Genomic DNA, 25,232 nt, shown 5'->3' with positions numbered 1-25,232 from the left:
TTTCCAACTTTTGACACTTCACACCTCCATAAAAAAATTAGTATCATGCATTTTATAATTGTTGTGAAGCACACTCGGGAAGGTTTTTATGCTGGGCTTATTATGGCACATTGTAATGCCACCTTGGCACTACTGTCACACCCTCTTATCCATTACATACATAACCAAGGATTATGCAAAAAAAAAAGAATATTAATGACTTTTAGTCGACTCTTGATTAGTAAGATGGTTGTGCTATGCATAATGATAGAAAAAATGTTTATCCTGAGGAGTCATTATCCAGTACTTGCAGAGCTCTAATCTAAATTCCAAGGGCAATCCATTCTAGAAAATGGGAGATTAGCCACAGTTAAAGGATATTGAAAATTTTGTCCTCTTGTGAAGCTTAGATTATATTTTTTAAGAGGAATCAAAAAACAGGACACCATGTCAAAATATGATTAAAAAATATTGTTTAAAAAGCCAGAAATCAAACACTACCTGTAAAGTCAAGGGTTAAGGGAATCCCTGCAGAGCATTTGAAAGCAAAAATGCTAAGATTTATTCTTTTTGATGTTATTGAAAGGTGAGAACTGTCATCTAGAAAAGGTAAGAACTGACTGAAAAAACATGTGGAGGATGTTGCAAAAACATTTGCAGGCATGTCTGTGAAAGAATATGCCTTAGAAAGCATCTGAAATTGTTCACACTCAAATTTTTGTGAAGTTTCTCAGGGCTGTATGAAATTAGGAATTGTGTTTGGGGCAACACACTTCAATTAGCATTAATTTTTGTGATGTAATATATTCAAGATGATGTGTTGAGACTTTGGAGCAGGACATCCTCTCTCCATCTTTCTGTGAACAAAGCACAACCCTACTCTCCTGTCAATGCCAAAGCCTCCCAAGCACCCACAGCAGCCAGTTCTAGGTGGTATTGTTCACTTTGGTAACAGAAACATCAGACATAAGTGTTGCTTTAGGAAAGTGATGGGAATTGGAGTGAAAAAATAAATGGCTTGTTTCAGATCAAGAACTCATCAGAGCATAACAGTGAAAAAGTTTCAATTTTAAAGTCTTAATTTGGAGTGAATGGAAAGAAGGCAGGAAGGATAAAACTGCTATCCACAGCTACTACATGGCAAACACTACCAAATCCAAATCCTGGAAACCTGCAGGATAAGACCGTAAGTAAGGAATGCCATTATTGTCACCTCTTGCATTACACAGGCCAAAAAAATCTAACCTGCAGCTCCTGTGCAGAGCCTACAACTGTGGCTGAGGCTTGAAATATATTCCAGTGGTGGAAAATCCATCTTATGCTCAGGTAAGCTGCTCTCAAGGTTACTCACAGTGGTAAAGTCTTTTCCCAAACCATTTCCTTTTCATGAATTTCCTTAGCTTCCATGCTAGGAGGGATTTCATACTTTGATACTTTGGTGTTGACTTTCTTTTTTAGTTTGTTTGTCGGGTTTATTTTTTTTCTAGATTAAGGAGGGATCAACTATCAGAAATCTTTTCACTATTTAAGATGAGTTCACCTCCTAACCTCTTTTTTTTTTTTTTTTTCCCCAGAGGGGAAAGGGATGAAGTGAATAGCTTAAGTCCTAAGCTGCTTAAGAGATTCTAAGCCCCTTTAGGGTAGGAGATGTTTTCTGAAAACTGAACTCTTTTGCAGGTTTGTTTGGTTTTTTTTATTAACTAACCTTCAAGTTTTCACATACTTTCTGAAATGCAGATAACAAAATCAGACACAGTGTTTCACTAACTGCTTCCAGGAAACAGGAATCAGGACTATCTGTTCTGTACAATCTTGCAGTAAACTAACTGCCCTGCTTCTCCAAGGGCTTAATTTACTGCCAGCTAACAGGGTGACCCCTTCTAGTGGGTTCTCATCTTTAGTCACTTCTTGTAGGTCTCACTCATCTGGGCTTGGATAATGAGTATGAACTTTGTGCCAAGTGCAGATAAGTTATCCAGGAACCACCACCCCTACCCCAACAACTCCCCCACTTCCCCTGAAGAGCCACCAGGAAATTCAAGAGCATCCTGAAAGAGGAGTTTTCTCCTCTCTTCTGCTGAGTGCTGGAGAGCCCAGAGTCAGGATCCTGGGAAGCAAATTTCTGCCTCACTTGGTGAAACATCCATGGTTATGTTACACCACCACCAGGACCATGAGGCCATCATGGAGTGTTTCAAGCTCACATTTTAAAGAATGTTTTTAAAGAAAACTCTTTAAGAGTTTTTTGTTGGTGGATGAGTGTTTGCTGTACCAGTGCATTGCACAGAGTGTGAGACAGGATGCCACAAAATGCTGCTACTCCATGCAGAACAGTATAACATATTTGAGAAAGCATTGAATAAACTTCTCTCTTTATGTGTGGGAGGCACAAACTCCATGGGATGGTCCTGCAACAGTTAGCCAACCAAAGCATGTAAAAAATGAAGAGATGCTAAAAAGCAAAAAAAGAGAGACGCAGATGTTGGGAAAAAACCCAAAAACCAAAACAACAAACCAAACAAACACCCACCACCACACGCACGCACACAAAAAAAGTTGAAAAACTCATCTGTCAACAAATTTTTTGATTGTTGCTTTACCAGAGTGAATGGTAAGAGCAGCCCATTAGCCAACACCCAACACAAAGCTCTTGAGACAGACAATTCCCTACTTACTTACACATTTAGAGGTTGCCAGGCTGGCCACTGTGCTTTGGCCTTGATGACTGTTAAAACCTCATCGCTCTGTGAAAGAGACAAAGGACATTTTTACAATGAGAGCAATATGTTTTGCAGCAGCAAAAAGTACAAGGCACTAGATCAAACTGTGACTACGAGCTTTAAGCACCAGCAGCAGTTTGCAGTTTGGTAGTTTTGCATCGTGAGCTGAGGGAAAGCTTCCACCAGGAATTCACCAGGTTGATACAAAGCAAGGACAGAAAAATTGCTCTTAATACATTACAGATCTACAGATAAAAACTGTATCAGGCAACCTAGAAGACCCTGCAAGCATGTATGATATGTTATTTATGATCTGTACATATGTAAGGATGTGTGGAAGGATGTAGAGGCTCCATGGTGGGTGCACTGCTCTGGCAGCACGTTCTCTTTGCTCTCCATGTATGCATGTGAGAATTGCAGAGTGAAATGTAGCAGCCATCTGTGGGAGCCCACGGTGCTGCAAAGCACTGCACAGAGATTATTTCCTAAAGTCTGTTGTAATCCTTGCATCAGCACTTTTAAACTTTATATGGCTACAATAAACTCAGGACAAAGGCAGGAGACCATTAACAAGTCTCTGATGCCCAAAAGACATCTATCACACTTCTATAGAAGCATTTTCCCCATCTCCCTTAGGAATCCACACCAGTAATTCACCTGGAGGGACACAAAGTTCACAATTCACTCCCACGATTTCTACTGTCTTTTAAAAATATTTCCCAATTAGACCAAGAAACCCACTTCATATATTACCAGTAATTGGCACTTCCAGCAGAGCTGACCCTTCAGTTTAACAGTGCCATTCCTTGCTTGATAGCAATAGCTCTGACACTCCAGACTAGCCCTAGTCCATATACCAGCTCAACCCCAGTTCAAAGAAAACAGATTTCACTGGTTGTTTTTACCACTCTCAATATTCTTTGAGTCCCTCTTTTTACCAAAGCAAGGGCATTACAGAGCTGATGGGCCCTCTCTGTGACCTACGATGCTTTCAGTTTCAGGAATATACATGAGACATGACCTCTCCCATAATGTGAGTGGCTGGAAAAAACACTTTTTGGCAATCACTTTTATAAATCCAGATGCCTGGAAAAATCCTATACTGCATGAAGTGTCCTGAGCTAAGACAGCTGAAAATCCAACTCTACAAAGGCAAGTAAGTATAAAGATATTTTACCAAGCTCCCACATTACTGATACAGTTAGAAAAAAGACAATTTTGTGGTGATAGGGAGCAATCAAACAGCAGGGAGCAGGGCTATGCCAGCAGGCAGATCCTCAGGAGCAGGCACACCCTGGGTGAGCAGCACCAGCCCAACACTCTCTCCCAGCCTGCTTGATCCATGAAGGAGAGATTCATCACATCCAGGTTCATCTAGGGCAGCCTTCTTCTCACCTCCTTGATTCCAAAACTAGAAGAGACAGTTTTGCACTCAAAGTGGTTTAAAAAGCAACTGATTAAATTAATGAAGTTAAAGGTTTGAAGTTAAAAGACTTCGGTCTCTGACAATGGAATTTGCCTTCATTTTTAGTTTTCCTTGTTTCAATACCCTAAAGCTTTCCATCCAGGTATATCATTGACTTGCCTTGAGAAGAGATTTGAGTCAAAATTATTAACTGTGCATTTTACATCCAAGTGAAAGTCTGTCATGAGCATAGATGGCTACATTTATTAAAGTAATACACTCCTTATCTAATAGCAGGCAGTAATTATGTCACTAGTATCAAAATCAGCCATGTCTGAAAGCATTTCAGCATGTGCTATTTGAATTAAAAATGCACACCAAGAGTGGACGAGCAAGGACTAATAGCTCAGTAGTAAGTGAGGAGGGAAGGAAATAAGGAACAGAGTATGGAGGATTCAGACATCCCTGAAATTTTAAAGGAGGTGAAAATTTGGATGCAAACACTGAATTCATGGACACCTCCTGAATCAAAATTTAAAAAAAAAAAAAAAAATAGCAGAATTCGGTGTTCTGTTGAGTGTGGAATGAAAACACACCTTTTTTACACCTAGAGCTCTTTGACAATTACAAAGGATTAAGATACAACTTGAGTTAAATTATTACTATTCCAGACTGATATTCTAATGATGCAGGTGTCCCTATCATGCACATCTCCAACATTTCTAGTGAGGTCTGGCTGCCAGGCTTGGGGATCCCAGCCCCACTTGCCACAGGTGTTGCCACGGTCCTGCATCTCCCTGGCCTCCTGCAGGATCATCAGGCTGGGGAGTTCCTCCAGAAAGCAGTGACCTTCCTCTGCCTCCAGACTCTCCAGCTGACCTCCATCTTTTTGAGGATAAACATGATACATTTAAAGAGCCCAGGGAAACTGATGCTGGCCAGGAATTCACAGCCTTGCAATCGATCCATGGATAGAGAGCAATCTATGGAAAAGATACTGAGCTTGGATTTGCCAGCCAATCTCTGTAGCTATAATTATTGGCAGATGGTAGAAGCTGAGAGGATAAGAAATGCCTGAAGAGAAATCCACAAATTAATAATAAATAACCAGCTGATGTAACCCCACTGCCTTGAATAACCCAACTGCACAGACTTTAAAGAAAAAAAACCCACTTTTTTTTATATAAAAAAATGTAATTTTTCTGACATTTTCTTAGTGCTTCCTGCCCTACATTTGTACCCATTTTACTCTTCATATCCCCAAAGTTTTGCTTTAATTAAAGTATTTTAAGTAAACAAAATCTCAAATTTCCATCAAAATATGGAAAAGAGAACTAGGATGTTTCACTGTGGTATGTTGCAAGTTGTCTTGTCATCAGTTTTGTATTTGTCTTGGAAGCAATTATTCAGAAGTAATGAAACTCTTACATTTTGGCAAAGAAAATGAGATTGTTTGCAAAATGATGGAGTGTCAAAATGTTACACTGCCAGAAGAAGTTAAGGGGAAGGGCACCAACGCTCCTGCTTGGAGCTGATGAAAATCCCTTAGGTCAAGTGTGGTTAGACAGAATCACTGACAAAACTTGGTATAAAGTCTTTCTCCTGAAGCTTCTTCTCCAATTTCTGTTATTAGTACAATTGTAGGATTCCAGCTTCCATTTGAAGTAGAATGGCTCCTTCTCTGAGTGCTTAAAACTTGCTCCAGTGATGCCAAAGTGGTTTCTATGTTAACTTCAATTTAATTTGGATTGTGGCCTAAATTAAAACATGCAAAAAATAGCAAACAACTCTCCTTTTCTCCACATCCACTTTCTGCGCTGGTATTAAACCTGGGGGTGAGTGTTTGACTCAATAGCTGTTCCCTATGGAAGTACTGTTCTCCAAAAAGTCCAATAGCATGATTTTAAAAGGTTGATAATGTCATTCAGATACTGACAGCCTTACTGATACTCTGAAGTTGTTCAAAATTAATCCTTTGCTTTACATCCATTTGTTCCTGCAATGTAAAAATGAATGCTCATGCAGAATAAAGTAATTAAATGACAACACACAGAACCCTGTGGTATAAAACCACTGCTAAGTTAAAACCTTTTACTGTGCACCTACGAAAGATTAAAAACGTTTCCTCACTTCAAGAACAGAAAGTGGGACATCGCTCAAAAAGGCAGAATTAAAGACAGAATTTGATTCGAAGTCTTTCTCAACCAAGGGGACTTAAAACTACATGTTTGAAAGGTAACATCCATTAAAAAGTAATGAAAGCTTTCAGCAAAAGTTTTAAGTATGATCTGAATGCCTTTGGAATAAAAGAGAGATTAGTAGGATCTAGAGAGCCATGTAAGTTATCCCATGTGGTCCTGCCACTTTTTGGTAACCAACGTGATTAGCATCTATTCCACACTGGAAGTTATTTCTAGAAGTTTTATTACTATTTTTAATTTAGGTGTGCCCAATAACATTAGAAATGATTACTGTGCAGATCACTTAGCACTTTGTGATAACAATATGATTCCGTTCAGCTAAACAAATTGCTGTGTTATCTGACACCAAAATCAGAGTCAGAGTCAATGAACTGTGGGAATGAAGAACACCTGGTTTGGGCCAGAGCTTAATTTCACTCATTTCATACTGCTGCTGCTTGGCATTCATTCCATTGTTTTAGAACAGAGAACATTTAATTCCTTCCACAACACTCCTCACACTGTCTGAATGCCTTTCTAGCCACAGTGGATTCATTTTCACAAGACTCTTAGAAAGTAGGAAAAGCAACATTATCTTCAGTTCCCAGAGGATGAATTGAATGTCTTCTGCAAACAAACCTACATATCTGAGTTCTAAGATAGCATCTTCCCCTGCAGGATCATCCTTCCCCTCAAAAATAATTTGTTATTAAAGGAGAAAGAGATAAGGTGAGCATAAAAAAGTGTATTGCACATTTCTGTGGGGAACCAAATGCTATAAAAATTAGAATGATGTAGGGCTTTGGAGGGATAGTTGGGTGCTCTCAAAATCTGACCAGTCTTTTTGATTGCTATAAATTGTCCTCATTCCACCTCCACTGTGTGCGGGCAAAAAGAACTCATAAAGAAGAATAAAAACCTAATCTTGAGTTTAAAGTATTATCTAATGCAAAATACCTGATTAATTAATACTCAACAAATTATGGACTTCCACGGTATATTACTCAAAGCATGGCATGTTTTCTTGTGTTGATAAAATCTGTAGAAATCTTGGCTACCTCAGTTTTGCAGATGTATTTGAATGAAAAGGGACACTGATGTAGGCCCATTACTGAAATTTGTAAAAACCTTAAAAGAAAAAGGAAGTCGCTGTCTTTTCTGTGATAAAATATTTTTGTGATAAAAGTAGTTCTAAGATGCAGTTCAACATGCAGAAATGTTTTTAGGAAAGTAGGTACAAAAGCTGTTTTTTTCCAGTTCTTAAGAAAGAGCACTTTTGAAAAGGCTAAGCTTTTAGTCACAAATTGCTTCATTTGAGAGGGAAAAAAGCCCATAATTAAAGACAAAGGCTTGTTTTTATCATCTGATGACAACTAAATTCTGTTTAAATCTATGAGTGACTTAGATTCAGGCAGATTATACTTAAAGCCACTAACACAGGTTTAGAATTATCTTAAAAAACAGCAAATATGCATTTCAGCCAGTGGAATTATACCAGGATTGTGTTTGCCCATTTTACTTTGACTTCTCTATGTTTATGACAGCAATTTTGTGGCAGCTGAGAAAGCCACACATATTATAAGATATATAAACATGCCTGAATGGAATTCATTATTTGATCATAGTACCTACAAATTCAATATTTCTCTGTACAAATAGCCATTTCTTTAATTAAAAAGTCTTATTTATTTCCTTTGAAAAATAGGTAATTTCATTTCAGGGAATACAAAATCTGAGTTTTTCAGTTCACCAATTATGAAAGTCTGAGGGAATTTCCAGGCTTTTAATAATAACCAATCAATTACTAAACACAATTTTGGGCATGAGATAGATACAGAAATACTGCTGGGGTGAAACTGAATAGAAACAGAAGGAGAGCTGGGCATTTAAATCCATTTCTGAATTGTTACTGCCTGAAAACATCCCTGCTTCAGGAGAGCAAATAAGCCAGACAGTCCCAGTTTAACTGCTGTGCTGTACAGGAAAGCTTTCCTGAATTGGATACTTAGCAATTTTGTATTCACTTTTACAAAGAAAAACCTCTCTGTCAGATAATCAGGCTGAGAATTTTCCCCAAATGTGGGTATTGTCCACATTTCCCAGAAAATATGGAAATACATGTTAAAGCTTCACCATTTCAGGATTTCGGGATGTTGACTGCGCAGATGTTAGCCGACACTGTGTGTTTTAAAATAATCTTTCTAAAGGTATTACGGGAATTTTAATTCCTGACTTTTAAAAAAATTACTAGGATGGGATGCAAAAAGAAGTGTGTTCATTGTTAATCTGACTACAGATCCCAAAAGCACTGATTCACTTTGCATTAACAACCTTCTGCATTACCTGTCCCACAGGGTTTCCTTTCACTGAGGTGGAGGTTTCAGGAGGTGAATGTAGGCTGAAATTGATAACAGAGCTGTTGCTAATGGCAACATTGAAAATCAGATGCGCTGGTTTATTTCCATGAAGGTGCAGTTACATAATCTGGGGTGTTCCCACTAAAGCAATAATTCATGTTTTGCAGAGTATAAAGCTTAGCAGTGTGTGTTAATGAGCCCTAGGTATGCTCTGAAGATCTGAGCTCTCATTTTCTCTGCCTGAGCAGATTCCTTAGAAAACAGTCTCCCTCAGGAATCCACTTTTTGATTGCATGTTGATTTTCTACTGCACATTTTGCTTCATTCTACATTGAATGCTTTGCTGTCTCTAGGACCACGAAAACATTTTGAGATCCTAAATTACTTTGCCAAACCCAAGGGAAAATCTATTTACTACAGTTCACCGTGGCTACTTTTTAAAGTAGGGGATCAAACTAGATTTTGGAGCTGACCTTAAGTGGTGCAACTCCTACTCTCTGCTTAATAGGTTTATCCAACACACACCCTTTTGACCTCCTCCTGTCTTAAATTTCCCAGTTCCATTGATCCTTTAGCCTAACCTAGCCTTTGAACCTAAGTGCTATAAAGCTACTGCTATTTTAAACTCTCAAAAGATTGGACACCAGAAAACAAATGGGGAGAAAACCCCAGACAGCAATCCAACAGATTCTGAGTGCAATAAAGCAGCTGTATGCAACTAAGTGGCAAAACAAAACCTGCATTCACTGGAGATAATGATAAAACTGGTTTAAATCACTAGGTTCACTCATCAGATTCATATTCACATAACTACAGCATTTTTTGCTCAGGTTCCTGGAAATAGTTTCAAAACAGTCAAGGATGAAAGCACTGAGGCAGGCTCTTGGGCAGGCTAGGAATAAGTGAGTCTCAACTGCTTAAATATCAGCAGGAAACCTCAGGAGAAGGCTGGGTCTGCTCTGAGAAACAGCCCAGGGAATGGGGGCACAGAACAATTCTGTCATCTGGTAAATGCTGGCAGTGAGACTCCAGGTGTCACAATTATTCTTCCTGATACTTTGCTTGCACATTAGCCAAATGTGGGAGCTTGAACAGAGGAGAAATAATTATTTGGATAATAGCAAGGGATTTTAAATAAGACCAGCAAATTAGCTCAGAGGGTGAGCTTTCCTGACCCTTGATAGCACTTTGACAAATCAATGCAGGGGATTTTTTCCATTCAGGATGCACAATAAAAATTTCTCAATGTGCTTTAGCTGCTGTACAGAGGCAATCACAACAGCTTAATTTCCCTTCAGTAAAGGTATCGTGTCTAAGCCACCCTTTACCGTTTCCTCTGAAAAACCCCCAAATCAAACTCACCAAAACATCTGATCAGAAATATAGCTTTTTAACAAACTGAGGAATTGAGGATCCTACCATGAATTGTATTTTCTGTAATCTGGAAAGCAGTATTCTTTTAGGGAAATCAACTTAACATCCCTTCCCATGCCCAACACGTTCAGCAGTGCTGTGACAGGACACTGCCATGTGGGCCCTTCCTCTGGCACAGTACAGCCTCATGGTTTATGCTTTGACATTAACCTGTCTCAGAGTTTAATGACCAACACAGCTGTGTCTGGGATTTGGGATAAAGTCATCTCAACCTCTGCCAGGACTTAGGAGAGCAGGGTTTTAAGAGGAATGTCAGAGATTTCTCCAAGAAGTGGAGGTGTTGCCGTTTTTCCCGTCAGCGGCTCCCTTTACCACCTCCTTTTCTTGCAACTCCTTTCCCCTTGAAAAACAGCTCAGTCAGCAGTGTGTGACTCCAAGGACTTTCTCTGCACAGAGAGCAGCTCCAGTCTGACAGCCCTGATTCTGCTTGTGGACTTTAATTCTGCCTCAGCTTTGCTTCTGTACCCCTGTAAGTGCAGGCAGACAGGCAGAGAAGGAGACTGACTGCACTGCCCATCTTGCAGGCAGGATTGGCTTTTAGGGGAGTGGAGAGCCTTTGTTTTTCCCTCGTAAGGAACTCTCCTGTCCTGTTTCCCACTGCAGATTTGCAAGGGGGTCTTTTCTGGACCCCATGGCTCAGTGGGAACCTCTCCCTGACAGTTTTGTCTGACCCCATCCTCGGTGCAGTAAACACTCAGGCGGACCTTGTTAAACCACTGGAGCAATTTCTCATTGAACCCCGTTAATATTCTTGCTTCTCTCTTGCAAGAAGTGCATCTCCCCATCCACAGCAATGGGGGCAAATCCAGAAACTGAGACTGACCCTGAAAATTTCCTCGCTACTTAGAAATTTCAGTGGTCTGGGTGTAGGTAATGTTGTCATCCATCTCTGAGGGTTCACTCCTGCTTTCCAGCAGTTAAACAGCAGGGAAATGGTATTTTATTGAGGGTTTGTTTGGTTTTGGGGTGTTTTTTGGTTTGTTTGCTTGTTTTTGTAAGCTATTTAGCGCTAACTGTTCCCCCAGAACAGTGTAGGAAGTGAGATGAACATTATCTCCCTACCTGGTGCCCACAATACTTGTTGCTTAAAGAGCTTCAAGTATCTTTACATCAGTTAATATGGCTACACTTTACATGTGCCACTGAGTAGAATTAACATTAGAAGAGGAATTACATAATACTTACAGCATTAAAAACAGTAGGAGATGCTACTGAGTGACATCTGCACTTGATATAATTAACATACTAGGGAAGAGCTAACAATTCCTCTGTAGAAAGTACCATTTGGGTTTCTATTTGCTTGTTTGGAAAAGCACAAACAGAAGAGAAAACGAAGAGTTAAACCCTGTAGCCACAATGCTGCAGGTCATCCTGTAGTAACCAGATGTAAATGGTTGATGTTGTCTCTGTAATAAGCCAGACATGAAGAAAGGTGTTTGTCTTAAGGAACATCCCTAAAGTGCTCTTGAAAAACCCACGGACATCAAATTGGGGAGTGCAGCTCTCATGTAGTTATTTTATTATCAGAATAGTTCTGAGTTAAGGATCATGAACAGAGGCATGCACTCTAAAAGAAGGCATTTGCCATATTGCACTGTACTCACAATGTTAACTCTAAAAATAAGAATTTAGTGAGAAACAATCACTGCAGCAAAGTCAGGATAAACTAAGTATTTTGGCTTTAGCTGTGAGATACCACTGACTGGTAAAGACACACCTTAAGGCTGTTGCCTCAGTGCACTGCTAAAATGCTTAGTGTGAGCTGCATCCTTTGTTATTAATGTGGTTGTTTTGAAATTGTGTGTACACTGACCTGTTTATATCCTTATCTCTAAAGCTGATGTTCTGAAGTTAGGCTTAAATTTTAGAGCTTAGCTGCTAGCCATGTTATCATGACACAATGCATTCTTATGCCATGAAACAAGCATTTTGAATATTCCATGGCAGGTTCAGTCCCAAAAAAAAGTCACAGTAATTGCATATTTAATAGACCTCTGGTAGTTCTCATTCCCTTAGTAAAGTGCATATTTCTGTTGTGATCATCTCAATTGTATTCCTTTAGGTCTCTAATAAACTCGTTTCTAGTAACTCTGTGATCAGGATTGTACAGTATTAGATTTGTGCTCAGCTCTCTTAAATCAGGGCTACTATGTACAGATATTTATTTTCCCTCATTTTTTATTTTCTCTCCCTCAAGTCCACTCTGACACCAGGTTCCTGCTGGGGGATTTCCAGAAGAACACTGAAGACCACCATCATTCACCACTTTATTTGTACAAAAGCACCAGACCAGACTGGTACCCACTGAAGTTCTAGTTCCAGGTGTTAGGCCACTTTATTAAAATGCTTTGCTATCCCTTAAAAAAAAATTAGGTTGTTTTTCTTTTTATTAATCTCTAAAGAGATTAGAACAGCCCCGTTATTGAAGGGCAAACTTCCAAAGTGGTTAATAATTGGAGCAGCAAAGCAGGATAAATGCCACATCTTCTTACCAAGCCAGTGCTTGGATCCTGTCCATTGGAGTAACTTTAAGAATACATCATCCTGTGGCTAATCAGAACAAATGTTTTCAGCATTCATGTTTCTAAGGCAAAAGCACCCAAAATTCACAGGGTTGTCCCTTCTTGCCTTCTCCTGACACTGCAGCTGCACACTGAAATAAACCAATGGAAATGTTTGCTCACAACAGAATTGCTGGGTTGCTGCACCACTGTAAATGGTGAGAGTCTATTAAATATGCAATTACTGCTGCATTCTCTCAAGTCTGATGAACCAATTAATAGCACTTTGTATTTTCATGGCACCTTGCCTCAAAGAATATGAAAATGCTTTTAAATAACAGAGCTCTAGAGCTCTCCTGTAAATCCTTTGCACCGTAGTGCACAGAAAGTACAGAAAAGTTAGCAGACCAAATAAACCACTTACAGTTCAGAAAGTTTTTTTTTTCCAAGCACCCTGACAGAGTTGTCTGTCTGACTGCCAAGGCTCCAGCACTGACCTCAGCACCACGATGACACTACAGGCCTTGCCAGAGTAAGCCTGACAATGACACTCTCCCTGCTCTGATGTAATTAACTCCGAAGTGACACCAGGTAATCCACAAATGAAGGTGGGGGCACCAAACTTTCTCTCCTACACTGAATGACTTGTTGTTCCACTTTCTGAAAACCAAAGCAGCTACATGCAAACATGGCACCATCCATAATCAATTTAAATTTGTGGTTAAAACACTGATTAATCCCGTGAGCACGATCCAGATGTCTGAGAAACACATTAACTACATTAATTTTTTGTAAACTAACGAACAGATAAGGATAATCTATAGCTCAAACCACACTTTTCACAAAGCCAAAACCCATGTTAAAGCCACCTAAAAGGCAAACTGTAAACCACACCCTGAGCAGGCACAGCTTTGAAGAACAAATGGATCTCCTTTGACATGCACCTGGCTGTAACTGGCTTATAAATGAGGATACTTGTCTAAGGAAGGGAGGTGAAAATTTTGAGCAATTCCTTTCCCCTAATTCCATCCACAAAGCTGGACACCTGCTATCTCTCATCCTGTTTTGATTCATTGCATTATAATATATGCTTGGGAAAAAAAAAAAAAAATCAACCTTCAGAAAAAATCCTTTCCAACGATTAATTCACCCTCATCCATCTCTACCCCAGTCAGAAAACAAGTGACCTTTAGCCACTCCATTCAGTCTTGACAGTCATAATGTCAAAACTATGTTTTCTGCACACCAATAGACTTTGTACAGTGCTATTTGCTGTGCCAAAACCCAAACAGAGGACCGAACGTTTCACAGGAACTATGTAAATGAAATAAAAGAGAAGATAGAATATGATCTAGAAAGAAATCCTACAGTCAGGATAAAAGAAAATCCAGTCTCCAGTAAGATCTATTCTGATAGTCAGGAAAATCTACATAATATTTTCAAAGTCTGGGGACTTAGATCCTGTACTCTCTGCTGATGAACAGTTCCTGTTGTCTTACATGGTCTTTCTCCCCCACCACCCAGCTGATTAATGAATCAGACACAGTCAATGTTCAAACTTTAGAATTACCTGAAATTTTAAGCAGTATCTGTTCCTGTAGACTTTCCTCCTGTCAGACAAACATTTGTGAAAACTCTGGGAGCAAACCCCACTTCTACTGAGCCACGGTTTAATGCTCTGAACCACCCAGCTACAATTTCTCCAAAAATGTCCTGCTCATTTTAGAAATGAAAGCAAATTTCTTTCTCAAAGATCTGAAAAGATCCCAATTGCTCACAGGCTTACACCTTATCAATTATTCATCTTCTGAGTCAGAAGTGCTCTATACAACAGGCAAGAACATTTGAAAGGGCAGATATTGTTCACGAATAATGTTATTTTAGTCCTGAAATAACTGAATTATACAAAAGTTATGACTCTTTTTGAAGAAGGTACTACTTGCCGTAAGCATGACCAGGTGAATCTAAATTTAACACTTTGTAAGACATGATCAGAGTTCTGAAGTAATTAGGGCTTTTTATTTTCCACCTGTTTTACATGTAGTTCTTTGTACCTTTTCCAGGGGCAGGGACTGCTCTGAATGCCTCTCTCTTCCTGACCAGTCCCAATTGTATCAGTCCTTCTCAAAGAGTTCCCTTAATCACTGCTTCCTATGGCTCCACAAGAACTTACACATTAAAGCCTTAAACATTTACAGTTTCTTTTTCTACTTTCAGGTCCACATTTCTCCTGCTTTGTTCTGCACAACTCTTCTACTATAAATCACAGAGCATTATTGGTCCCATGTGGCTGCATGCCTTTCATTTTTGTGAACTAAAATCCAACCATCTTATTGACTGCAGCTGCTTTTAAATACACTTTGGTGTCAGCAGTGATTTACTTTTTAATTATATTATTTTATTTTAGATGAGTAGTCCTGTTGTTTTTTTAACAGCTGCTTTAAAGGCAGTGCCCAAGTAAATGAAACCTCAGCATCTGAGCAAGGAAAACAAGCTAGTTCACAATTCCTTAACGAAAGAATTTCCTACAATAACATTCTTGATGAAAGTATCACCACACTTCCCAAATATTTTACATTTCAGTGTGATGATAAAGGGCGTCATTTCCTTGAAGTATGTCCTAGCTGAGCATTCTTGGGAGATTCTTGCTAAAAAGACCAGCAGGGACTGTACAAAGATAAGATTATTTCTGTCTCTCTTCCAAAAGCCTGGGAGACTGTTTTACTGCTTTTCTATTTCAGTTGCAAAGACAAGTTCTGAATCAAACGCTCACCTAAATTAAAGACTAGGGATTCGATCTGAGGAGAAGGTCCATTTTTGCCCTCTGATATATGTATGCAATTTGTCTGCAGCAGCACATTTATACTGCATCTGGGGAAATATCGAGCATATAGGTAAGCTGGTATTTCTCCAGGGAGAGATTATAATCAGTAAAAACAAAAACATCACAATCCATTGCAAAAATGCACTCTAGGCAATGGAAATGGGAAGCGAGAATGCATTTGTGATTGTGGAAGGTACAAGTTTATCCATGTTCTGTGGAGTTGATTTTAAGAAATATTTCATGAAAAAAATAACCTGGGAATGCACTGTATATTGTTTCTTTCACACATGCATGAAGCATCAGATATTAAAAATATTTATTTAATCCTATTAAACATGTGATGCACTTTCACGACATGGAAACTTTATGACCACAAAGGATAAAATTGTCTACCAGTTCAAGATCAGGTAATTGCTTTCAATTTCTACTGTAGTGGACTGTTAATCTGGCTGAATGGAGAACAAGGTATTGCACATTTTTGTAACTTTTTCTTTTTTAATTTAATATATAGAGTTGAGAAGTAGACAAATAAAATCTGTGGTCACTGTTTCTTCTGATTCTGTGTATCCGCCAATAGCCCCCAGTGCAGTGCAAGGATAATTTCATAGTGGGATGTGATTTATTTTTTTCCAACTCCTTTAGTCATTTTGAAGGTCCTTCTCCGCTCCTCACAGCATTCATCTTCAAAAGAACAGAGAGGAGGGGACAAAGGGAAGGAGCAGAAGTTTTAGGCTAATGAGTAAACAACAACGAAATAGTTGCCCGTGAGGGTCTTGACATGACTTTGAATCTGAGCCTTGTTTATTCAGCACTAGAAATGTGTTTGGTTCCTGAAAAATATGTTAGGATCAGCCAAAGCCATTTTCCATGGAGCAGCATTCAGTTTTGTCCTAACTCTGAAGGAAGGGCCAGGAAGAACCCAAAGTGGTGATCCCTGTGAGACCACCCCAAGAAATCATTAACCACCAGTGTCTCCATCTGCCCATTAGCCAGACACGACTGCAGCTGGAACCGAGCTGTGACAGTCTTCCCCTCACTCTTCCACAGATGTTCAGACTGCAGGTGCCCTCCAGCTCTGCAGCAGTCACATTCAGAACAGCAATGATCTGGCTATCAGAGTTTCCTGACCACTTCCAAAGGGCACCTTTCCATTCTTCAGCCATGGACTGACAGTGGAAAACAAGCCTCAGATAAATGCTAACCATGTACTTCACTCTATTTCGGGTCAAACCCTTGCTTTCAGATGTAAATATTTATCTGCTGAAACGAAAAGCTTTACCAGCATTTCTGAGGATAGAATCTAACTTTTGTTACTAAACTCAAGAGGTCAAGCATTTGTTCCTGCTGTGATCCCTTGCTAGGCTTGAGCAGGGAGTTCTTACAGAATTCATGAGCTCTGCATGTTTTGGTTTTGCATCTGTTTGCTTACCTAGGCAAACAAGGGGAGATAAATTTAGGAGCTCCATCATTCTGCAGCCCACAGAAGGCTTCATGAATGCACAGTGCCAGCATTTCAGAATCTATATCACCTACATACCACTTAATTCCATTATCTTAACAACAACAGTATCTCTGATGTGTCATGGGAACCTCTAGGGCCTAGAAATTACTTATGAATTAATTATGTGAAGCATAATCATTAAAAAAAAATTCAAGCGTCATGATTTCTCATTCTATTTCATGAACATGCTAGGGGAAAAAAAAAAAGACATTCAGCAAATTTTCATGTCAATGTTCACAGATTTTTATGCCAGAACACATTGAAGGTGAAAAAAGAGCTTTGTGTGTATTGCAGTGAATACAGAATTTCAGTCACACAGATTTGATGAACACCATAATGTGGGGTTGTATTAAGTGAGACAAACACATCAACAAAATGTCACGGATTTTTTTGTTAGTAACGATACAAAGTCAAAGACAGGATCCATCTCTGTGCTTGGAAAGTTCCTGGAGTGTTTTGGGCTCCAAGCCTAACAAAACAAAATGGATGTGTTAAGCAGCTCACAAGTGTTTGCAAGTTCTCTGCTTTTAGATGGTCAGATTCCACATCATGGTCACGCGTGGTATTTCAAGTTCAAAGAACCATCTAGGTAGATGTATGAAATGGAAATATATTTGTAATCATTATGGTTAAAAGAACTATGGCAGATTCCTGAAAATCACATCCTTTTCTCCCTTTTATTAGGCTACATCTGGATTTTCTGAGCAGCTTCAAAAATGATTTCATTTAGAGGGGAAAAGAAGAAAAAGGAAACAAGAATCAGAGAGGCACTGAGATTATTGCTGACATCTGCCTCAGAAAATTTTAGAAGGGAGGGAAATAGTGGATCCATTTAGTTCAAAGTGATACCTGGGAAATATATTGCTATGGATTTCTGTGAGTCAAAAAGGACCATTCTAGAAATAGACTGGGAAAAGGGCACAATAGTCTTCAGCCTCTCAACTGGAGAGCCATTTGCAGGGGAACATGCTGTCATCTATTAGTCTAACTTCCAGATCTCACAGAAGAAAAATAAATTTCCTGAAGAGACATCTAACAGGAATCACTGTTATATTCACTTAGAAATTTATGTTTGCTTTTATTTTAACATAAGGCCCCTGGATGCACCTTTGCTCTCCTGAGAAGCAAGAGGCCCATCTTGTTTGTAAACCCTCCAGTACTGTGTTTTTCCAAAAACCTGGGCTTTTATTCCAGGCTGTGAAATTGAAATGGCTTACAAGGAATTTGGCCTTGGAAAACCCTGTTCTTAAAAGCACCACAAGCTATTACTGCTGTTATTAAGGTGTGACTGAAGGAAGTCCAAGATCTTTATTAGCTTGCAATGCTGGAAGATGGGATTTTCCATTTTAGAGGAAGATAGCTTTTTCTTAAAATAACTTCAGTGAAAATAATCAATTGCTTATTAATCTTTGGAGCATAATTTCTTCTGGAATACATTAGAACTTGAGGAGTCATTGTTAAACAAAATGCCTGAAATAATCCCCTACTGAATTCATCCCACTGATTTCCATCTAGCTCAGCAGGCAGCTGATGGCTGGGGCTCTGTAGGACAATCTCTTCTCAGCAATGGCAACTAATCAATTAGTATGGCACTAGCTAACACCTTCTGAAGTCTTATCTTCTCATCCACACGTTTCTTCTGCAACATCTGCCTCAGGGGTGAGCTGTATTTTATCTCGCGGCAGTAAAGGACTTGCTCTCATCAATGTGTGCAGGATTCCAGAGAACTAAAATTCAGTAAGAGCTGATTTATCTAAGTGTTTGACATTTCTTGGCTGTTTTGTGAGGGCCCAAGCACAATAAAGAATATAATGTTGCTATCTGGTAAGAACTTGTCATTTATTCATTATACTCACATATCTGTAAGGCAAAGTTCTTGTCATAAAGTTCTTATTGTCTGAGGAATGGAGAATTGACTCTTGAATTACAGCTGCTCTTGTGCAGACTACTATACAATATAGTATTGCTAACACATTGCCTTAAAAAGAAAATAACCATGAGCTTGAGAGATTATTTTAGAAGAACCAGATCTCTGTTTAATGAAATAACAGAGCACTAGCCATTAATAGTATTTAAAAGTTTGTACTACTGTTATAATTCTGCTATTTTATATATAAAACATAAAATAAACTTTTCAATAACACATTTTAACCTGCAGTTAAAGTGCTGTAATTTCCAACATGCATTCAGGCAATCTACTGTGTAGCATAAACACATAATTTTATCAGCAATTATAGCATATGTGAGTGCTTTTATTGTATTGTTTGTATAAATAGGGCTCTGTTTATACAGACATGGTGGTATTTTAAACAATAATGAACAGAAAATGATTGGCTTCCTTCCTACTATACTTCACACAAGCACAGCATAAATGTCTTCAGTCAAATATTTGCTTTTTTTTTATTACAGTAAGTTTTTGTTACTGAACTTTTCTAAGAATTCCTTCTTTTGCTATGGGAGCATGGAAAACAGCATGCATGAAAACTGGAAGACAGTCAATGAAGAAGGGGTTGGTATGATTTTTAAGGAAATAAAAAGAAGATATTAATTCAATGAACACATTGAATCAGTGAACATCGAGATTTTCTACTCTAAAATATAAAGATGCAGCTTGTGTAAACACCCTTCAAATCTGCAGGTGCTGATCTAGTTTCTACATATCCTAAATCCACAGATAATCTGCACATGAAACAGAGGTGCAAAGATATATTCACGCTAGGCACAAGACTGATAACTGAAGTTTAGAAATAGGCTCTTATCTCTCTTGGTAGCATTTTTCTGGGATGACACTCCATGACAGGGAGATGCCACCACTGATTCCACTCACTGATTGTCTTGACCCCTCTATGGCTGTGCTGTCACAATGCTGAGGCTCAGACACCCCCAGTGCTCCCAACTAAATGAGTTGTGAGAACATTGCAAGAAAAAGGAAGACAAGGAAGAAATATTCGTATTTATTCAATTACAGTAATTGAATAAATGAGATCCAAAAACTAAAATCAATATGCCAGTGCTCTAAGGCAGAGCAAGAAGAGAAGTGTAAAGGGTGCAGATCCCTCTCTGTTGCTCAACAAGGACAACTGGAACAGGGATTTCCAGGAGGAATGGATTTTACCTCGGAGGCTTGTATAAGCATGCCACGTGCAGTGGTTTTCAGAACAATAATTGTTAGCTGAAATTAACCCTCATAAATTTCATTGCCTTCACCTGTGGAGCCTCATCCCAAGCAGTCCTGTTAGCAGTCCTTTCAGCTTTGAATATGTGCTGCAATGCAGAATAAAATGTGACTTCCTGCTTTTTATTTTAGATACTTCCAATAGCATTAAAACTGCCATCCCTGCTACCTTGCCAGAGCTAATTAATATCCCAAAACATGATGAAAGCAGCCCAGCGTGGATACATTAACAAGATGGTATTTGGTGGGTCTACAGTGACCTGTGGTATGCCTGATGCAAGAACAAGCAAGTCTTTTGTTAATGAATGCATTCACGTCCTAAGCACTGAAACCACTGCTTTATCCCGTAATACTGCAGTGATTAACATTAATTAATTTTCACACATGGTATGAGAGAAACAGCAACCTCATCTTCCTGTTTCAGTATTATTCTCGTCTACTGGTTCGTGCGCAGGTTTAACTGTCTCGTTTACTCCTCTTTTTTCCCCATATATTTTTAACAACCTGCTGCTTTTTGACTTGATAACTGCCTAGGGCATGAATTATCTCTGTCTTGCATGCCAATAAAAATATAACACATCTATGCCTAGAGGCCCTGGTCAGGTCCTTAAGGCACTGCTGCAACAGCAAGAAATCAATAATACTTGGTATAGCGGAAATGAAAGAAGGTTTCTGTATGTGAAACCATTTAGGAATTAATGGCTTTGTAGGTATGACAACAGAGTCCCATCCTAATTCCCTTCCTTTGTCCTTGCTGATTGTCCAAGAGGATTTAAGCTGAAGGGCAGGTGACGGTTTCTTTCTGTAGGATAAATTAGTGTCGCGGGTTGGGTTTGTAACTGGGCAGAAACACCAATTCAGTGTAGTGGTTTGGTCCAAAATACTCATTACTGTTTATCTTCTGTGAGGTAAGAATTAGGAGAAACACAAAGCAGGCACCAAACTTGAAAGAATAGAAAGAAGATTATTAACAGACCTAAATGAAGAGAAATAAATTATACCACACCTTCAGAACTCTCCTCCTGCCCCCACCTTCCTCCCTTCTCCCACTGACAATGTAAAAAGACAACCCTTAAGATGTTCAGTCTGTTTACCACTTTTATAATAACCTTGTTCAGTCCATTTAGGAAGAGAAGTCTCTTCTTGCTCGTGCTATGAAAACAGTATCACACTGAGACAGCCGCCCACTTCCAAATATTGTTCAGTCCATTTAGGAAGAGGAGTCTCTCTGCTCCCGATGTGAGTCCCTTCCCCCGACTTGCAGCTTTTCCCACAACTGCTTTCGAGGGTCCAATCTTGAAGTTTTTGGGGTACAATTTTAAGGTTGAGCTGTTCAGAAACAAAAAAAACAGAGGCCCTTCTTCCCTGGGAGCAAAGGGTCTTCCTCATCTTCATCTTTAGGACTATCTCTGGGAGCATCTCTAGGAAGTGACGTTTCTCCTTTCCCATTTGGAGCAAAAGTCCTCATCGCTTCCATCTCTCCCTGTCCAAACTTCTCATGAAATTACAGCTGCGTCAGCATCTGCCTATCTCAGCGCAGGTGCTTTTGCTTACGGGTTGAACACTCCACCCCCCATATCTTCATGAAATTACAACGGGATACTCTGATATACCATAGCTTCACAACAGAATTTCAGCTTTAAGCATCTCCTCTTTCTCTTCCCTCAGGGTTTCAGCTCTTCACAGCAATAAAAGGGTTAATCTCACCTCGGCCTTGCAGCTGGAATTCGGCTTATCGCAGCGGAGAGGGGGAGAGCCGAGCCGCTCCGGCTGCCCATGGCAAGGCAGTGAGGGGGCGGTTCCACGGCTGGAACAGGCCCATGGCTCCAGGATGGCCGTGGCCCGGCCTGGCCTGGCCCAAGCAGGGCCTGGCCTGGCCCGCTGGCCCCCGCACAGGGCCTGCAGCCACCTGTGCCAGAGCAGGAAACGAGAGAGAGCTTGGGGGGGGGAGTTTGTCTATTCTTAAGTGTGGATCACAGAGGCGGTCACAACTTTAAGTGGCTTAAAGAATTGTCCATATTCAACCTGGCCAGCTGATAGGTTCTATCAGGTCCCAGAGGAAGCTGTAAGCACCCCTTAGCGAGGACATCCCTTCCGGGACTATGCTTGCTAACCTATGACACAGTTTTTCAGTGAAACAATGCTAATTTGTTGAGATCAAAAGAGATTGCAGAAATACATATTTGTTTTGATTAATTCCTTCAAAACTTGGGCAGCTTTCTGCTGGAAATACATTCGGTTTCCCATCTAGCAAGCTGCTTGGGAGCTTGGGATCTCATTTAATTTGCTCGTGGCTGCTGCTTAAAGGTCTGACAAATCCAGGAGCACACTGCATATGCTCCTAACGGGGACTCAGCTCCTCACTCAAGCCATGACTTTTAGGATTTTTTGGCTCCCTGCCATGGAGTTGAAATGAGGTTGATTCTCTGTGCCACAGCTCTGGCTTTCTGAGCTGCCTGTTGGCTGTGGCAGCTGCCCAGACGAGCGGGCTGGGGAATCGTGGGCTTCTTGCAACACTGGGAGCCTTGCCTGAATTGAAGTCTCTTCCATTACCCCAGCCAATTTTCCGGGAGTTGAAGACAGCCATTTCTGTCTCAGTTTTGGAAAACAAACATGCAAACAAAAAGCCCCAACACAAAACAGCCCCACAGAAGCAGAAGGAATATTCCAGTCTGCTGGAAAGGCAAATATTGTGCTGCTGAACAGCTATGAGCAGCTGATGTGGCTGTCTTGGGCTGCCTGTTTATTTTAGGCCACTCTGAGTTCAGTCACCATCCCGATTGCCCACGGATGTCACAGTGAGTCAGGCTTTTTTGACTGGGTGAACTAAAATACTTGAGATGCTGGAAGAGCATCTTGAAGTGCTTCACCCATTTTACAAAATCATGTATGAGTACTTAGGAATGCCCCCTCTTAAAAAACACTACTCTGCCTCTATATATCCATAGCCTATTACTGTTGATTAGGAGATTAAAATGCAGAAAGAGCTCTTATTAAACAGAAAATGTAGTTTGGCTCCATCCTTAAGCAAATTAGCACCCTAAACAGGATTTCTAAGTGCATTTTAAAGAGAAACAGCTGTTATTAAGCCACTAGATATTTCGGCTTAAAATGGACTAAAAAGTAGTCTCATTTAAAGAGCATGCACAAGAGATGTGGGAGGCAGGATGATTATCTATATTATGCATGACTGAAAAGCAAGCTCCAATTCTGTCTCTGTGCATCTAAATGGTGTGGAGACACACGATTAGAGTGATGCACAAGGAGAACGTGAGAGAGTGGCCTTGGTTTGGAAGCTCTGTGGGGTTTTTGAGAAGCATGTGGCTCTGGGTACACCCTGCCAACAAAGTCCCCAGCCAAATTTCGTATGTCTCTATCTAAGTGATGCCAAGCACATTTCTGACTGGGGTTTTTGAATAACCCCTACTTGTCAAAAAAATTGCTCTTGACTTCTGCTGATGAAAAATACTTTCAGTACTTCAATACTTTCAGTATTTCAGTACTTAACCCCACAGAGTCAATTTTCTCAATATAAGTTTGCAGTAATGGGGAGTTTTTATACTTGTAAATAATGTTATTTTTATGGTCAGGCTATATGTATGCATATGGAAGTCTCCCTGAAAATCTGTCCCTTAGAGTATGAAGCAGTTAAATAAAAAGATGTGTGAAATCTTCAGTTGGAAACACAGATTTCCTATGAGTAAAACTCTTACTGAAAACAGTATTTCACAATTTTCATATTGGAAAAATTTGTACAGCATTGCTCTACCATGAACGAGTAAAACTGTTTTACCCTGCCGGCCCAGACACCACAATTTATCACATTTAAATGCAAAATTGCCTCAAAAGAAAAAAATTGGGTTGAATGCTGAATAGAAAATGAGTTACATTCATAGATCCTAACAAATGTGTGCGTGCCTAACAATGTGTTCTGTTGACAGTTTTTAAATATTCAGTTCCCTCGTTTGACTCAAAATCATTCTGCTCTCTGAAGAAAGGTAAAAAAAGCTTTCAACTCTTTCAGTCTGAGAAAAAAATAGCTGAACTCTTCAACTTGATACTTCTTTATTCTGACCTTTTTAAAATCCACCGAAAATTCCTTTTTTCACATCTGGTCATTCCCTGAGTAACACAACACAAACCCCTCTTTGTTCTCCTCTGTGACTGATTAGGTTGCACCTCACTCATGAAAATGAACATTGATTATTGCTGTGCACCTTGCCTATGAACACACTTTCACTGCTCAGCTCACTGTGCCTACAATCCACGTGTGTCCCAATTTATAATGTTGCAAATGGATTCAGTGGAGATGCGAAGATAAATGGCAGTGCTGTTCACAGGTGGAGGTATCCACAAATGAGATGTGTGTGCTTGAACTGGACTGTCAATTAAAGCATCTTGGATGCTTCTCCCTTGGCAAAGAGCTGTGCTCAGTAACATGTTTATAAACAGATGTACATAGCTTTTCACCTTCGATTTTTCTCAGATGATGCCGTACAGATTAAAACGCATTAGTGATTGAGCCACACATATAAACGAAATAAACCTGCCAATTAAAAACAAAAAAAAAAAAGAGTAGAAAAACAAACATCATAAAAAAACAATGGCGTGGAAAAAAATAAACCATCAGCCACATGCTGAATTAGAAATTATCTGTCTCATTGGCAGCTCCTGTGACTTTGCCTAATTCCTCTGACCATAACACAGCTCAGGGACATTGAGCCCTGGCAGGTGTGAGACTGAAAGGCTGCAAACATCCCCCAAAGTCCTTTTTACCACATTTATTCTTCTTTCTGTGTGGAATGCTCTTTGCCTGCACACTGAGAACTGTAACCAAACACCAAAAGAATAGGAAGGTTTTGAGGCTGATCTGAATTGTATTCAACCCAAATTAGGCTTTATTTAGGGATTTTTTATGGTTATTTTATCTATTGCTTCATTTAAGGGCATTTTTCTTCAGAATTGCCAGTGACCCCAGATTTCAGTTACTGCTGGGTTTAAGTGCAGTAGTCACTTAACCATAATGCTGACTTTTACAGTGTTTATTGTGTTGTTACATTGTATTAGACTGCTCTATTACAATCCCCTATTATTTGTTAGAGCATTCCAGAAACACCCCAATGAACTAAGGCTGCTTTCCAACCACAAAAAAACTG

At 39.6% G+C, this 25,232-nt stretch overlaps 1 protein-coding gene and 1 long non-coding RNA gene across 7 annotated transcripts in view; one reads left to right on the top strand and one right to left on the bottom strand.

Annotated features, from left to right (window-relative positions):
* Nucleotides 1-15,795, top strand: part of LOC138111203 (uncharacterized) — a 60,896-nt gene extending 45,101 nt beyond the window's left edge. Inside the window, exons 2-4 of one of the 2 annotated variants that reach the window (XR_011151272.1) lie at nt 1,209-1,305; nt 3,695-3,855; nt 12,273-15,795. This is a non-coding gene — a long non-coding RNA (uncharacterized lncRNA). Of the gene's footprint in view, nt 1-174; nt 1,306-3,694; nt 3,856-12,272 lie in introns of those variants that run through there. The other variant, XR_011151271.1, reaches the window with a different exon arrangement.
* The window catches only part of SPON1 (spondin 1), a 294,820-nt gene that overhangs the window by 28,554 nt on the left and 241,034 nt on the right, over nt 1-25,232 (bottom strand). For all 5 annotated transcript variants that reach the window (XM_069016536.1, XM_069016539.1, XM_069016534.1 and 2 more), the window contains one exon: nt 2,659-2,723. In XM_069016536.1, coding sequence (XP_068872637.1) covers nt 2,659-2,723 — 65 coding nt within the window. The remainder of the gene's footprint in view (nt 1-2,658; nt 2,724-25,232) is intronic.

This window comes from Aphelocoma coerulescens, chromosome 5, assembly GCF_041296385.1.
Source record: "Aphelocoma coerulescens isolate FSJ_1873_10779 chromosome 5, UR_Acoe_1.0, whole genome shotgun sequence".
Lineage (NCBI taxonomy): Eukaryota > Metazoa > Chordata > Aves > Passeriformes > Corvidae > Aphelocoma > Aphelocoma coerulescens.
The sequence above is the reverse complement of the archived record's forward strand: the minus strand, read 5'-3'. Positions and strand labels throughout refer to the sequence as shown.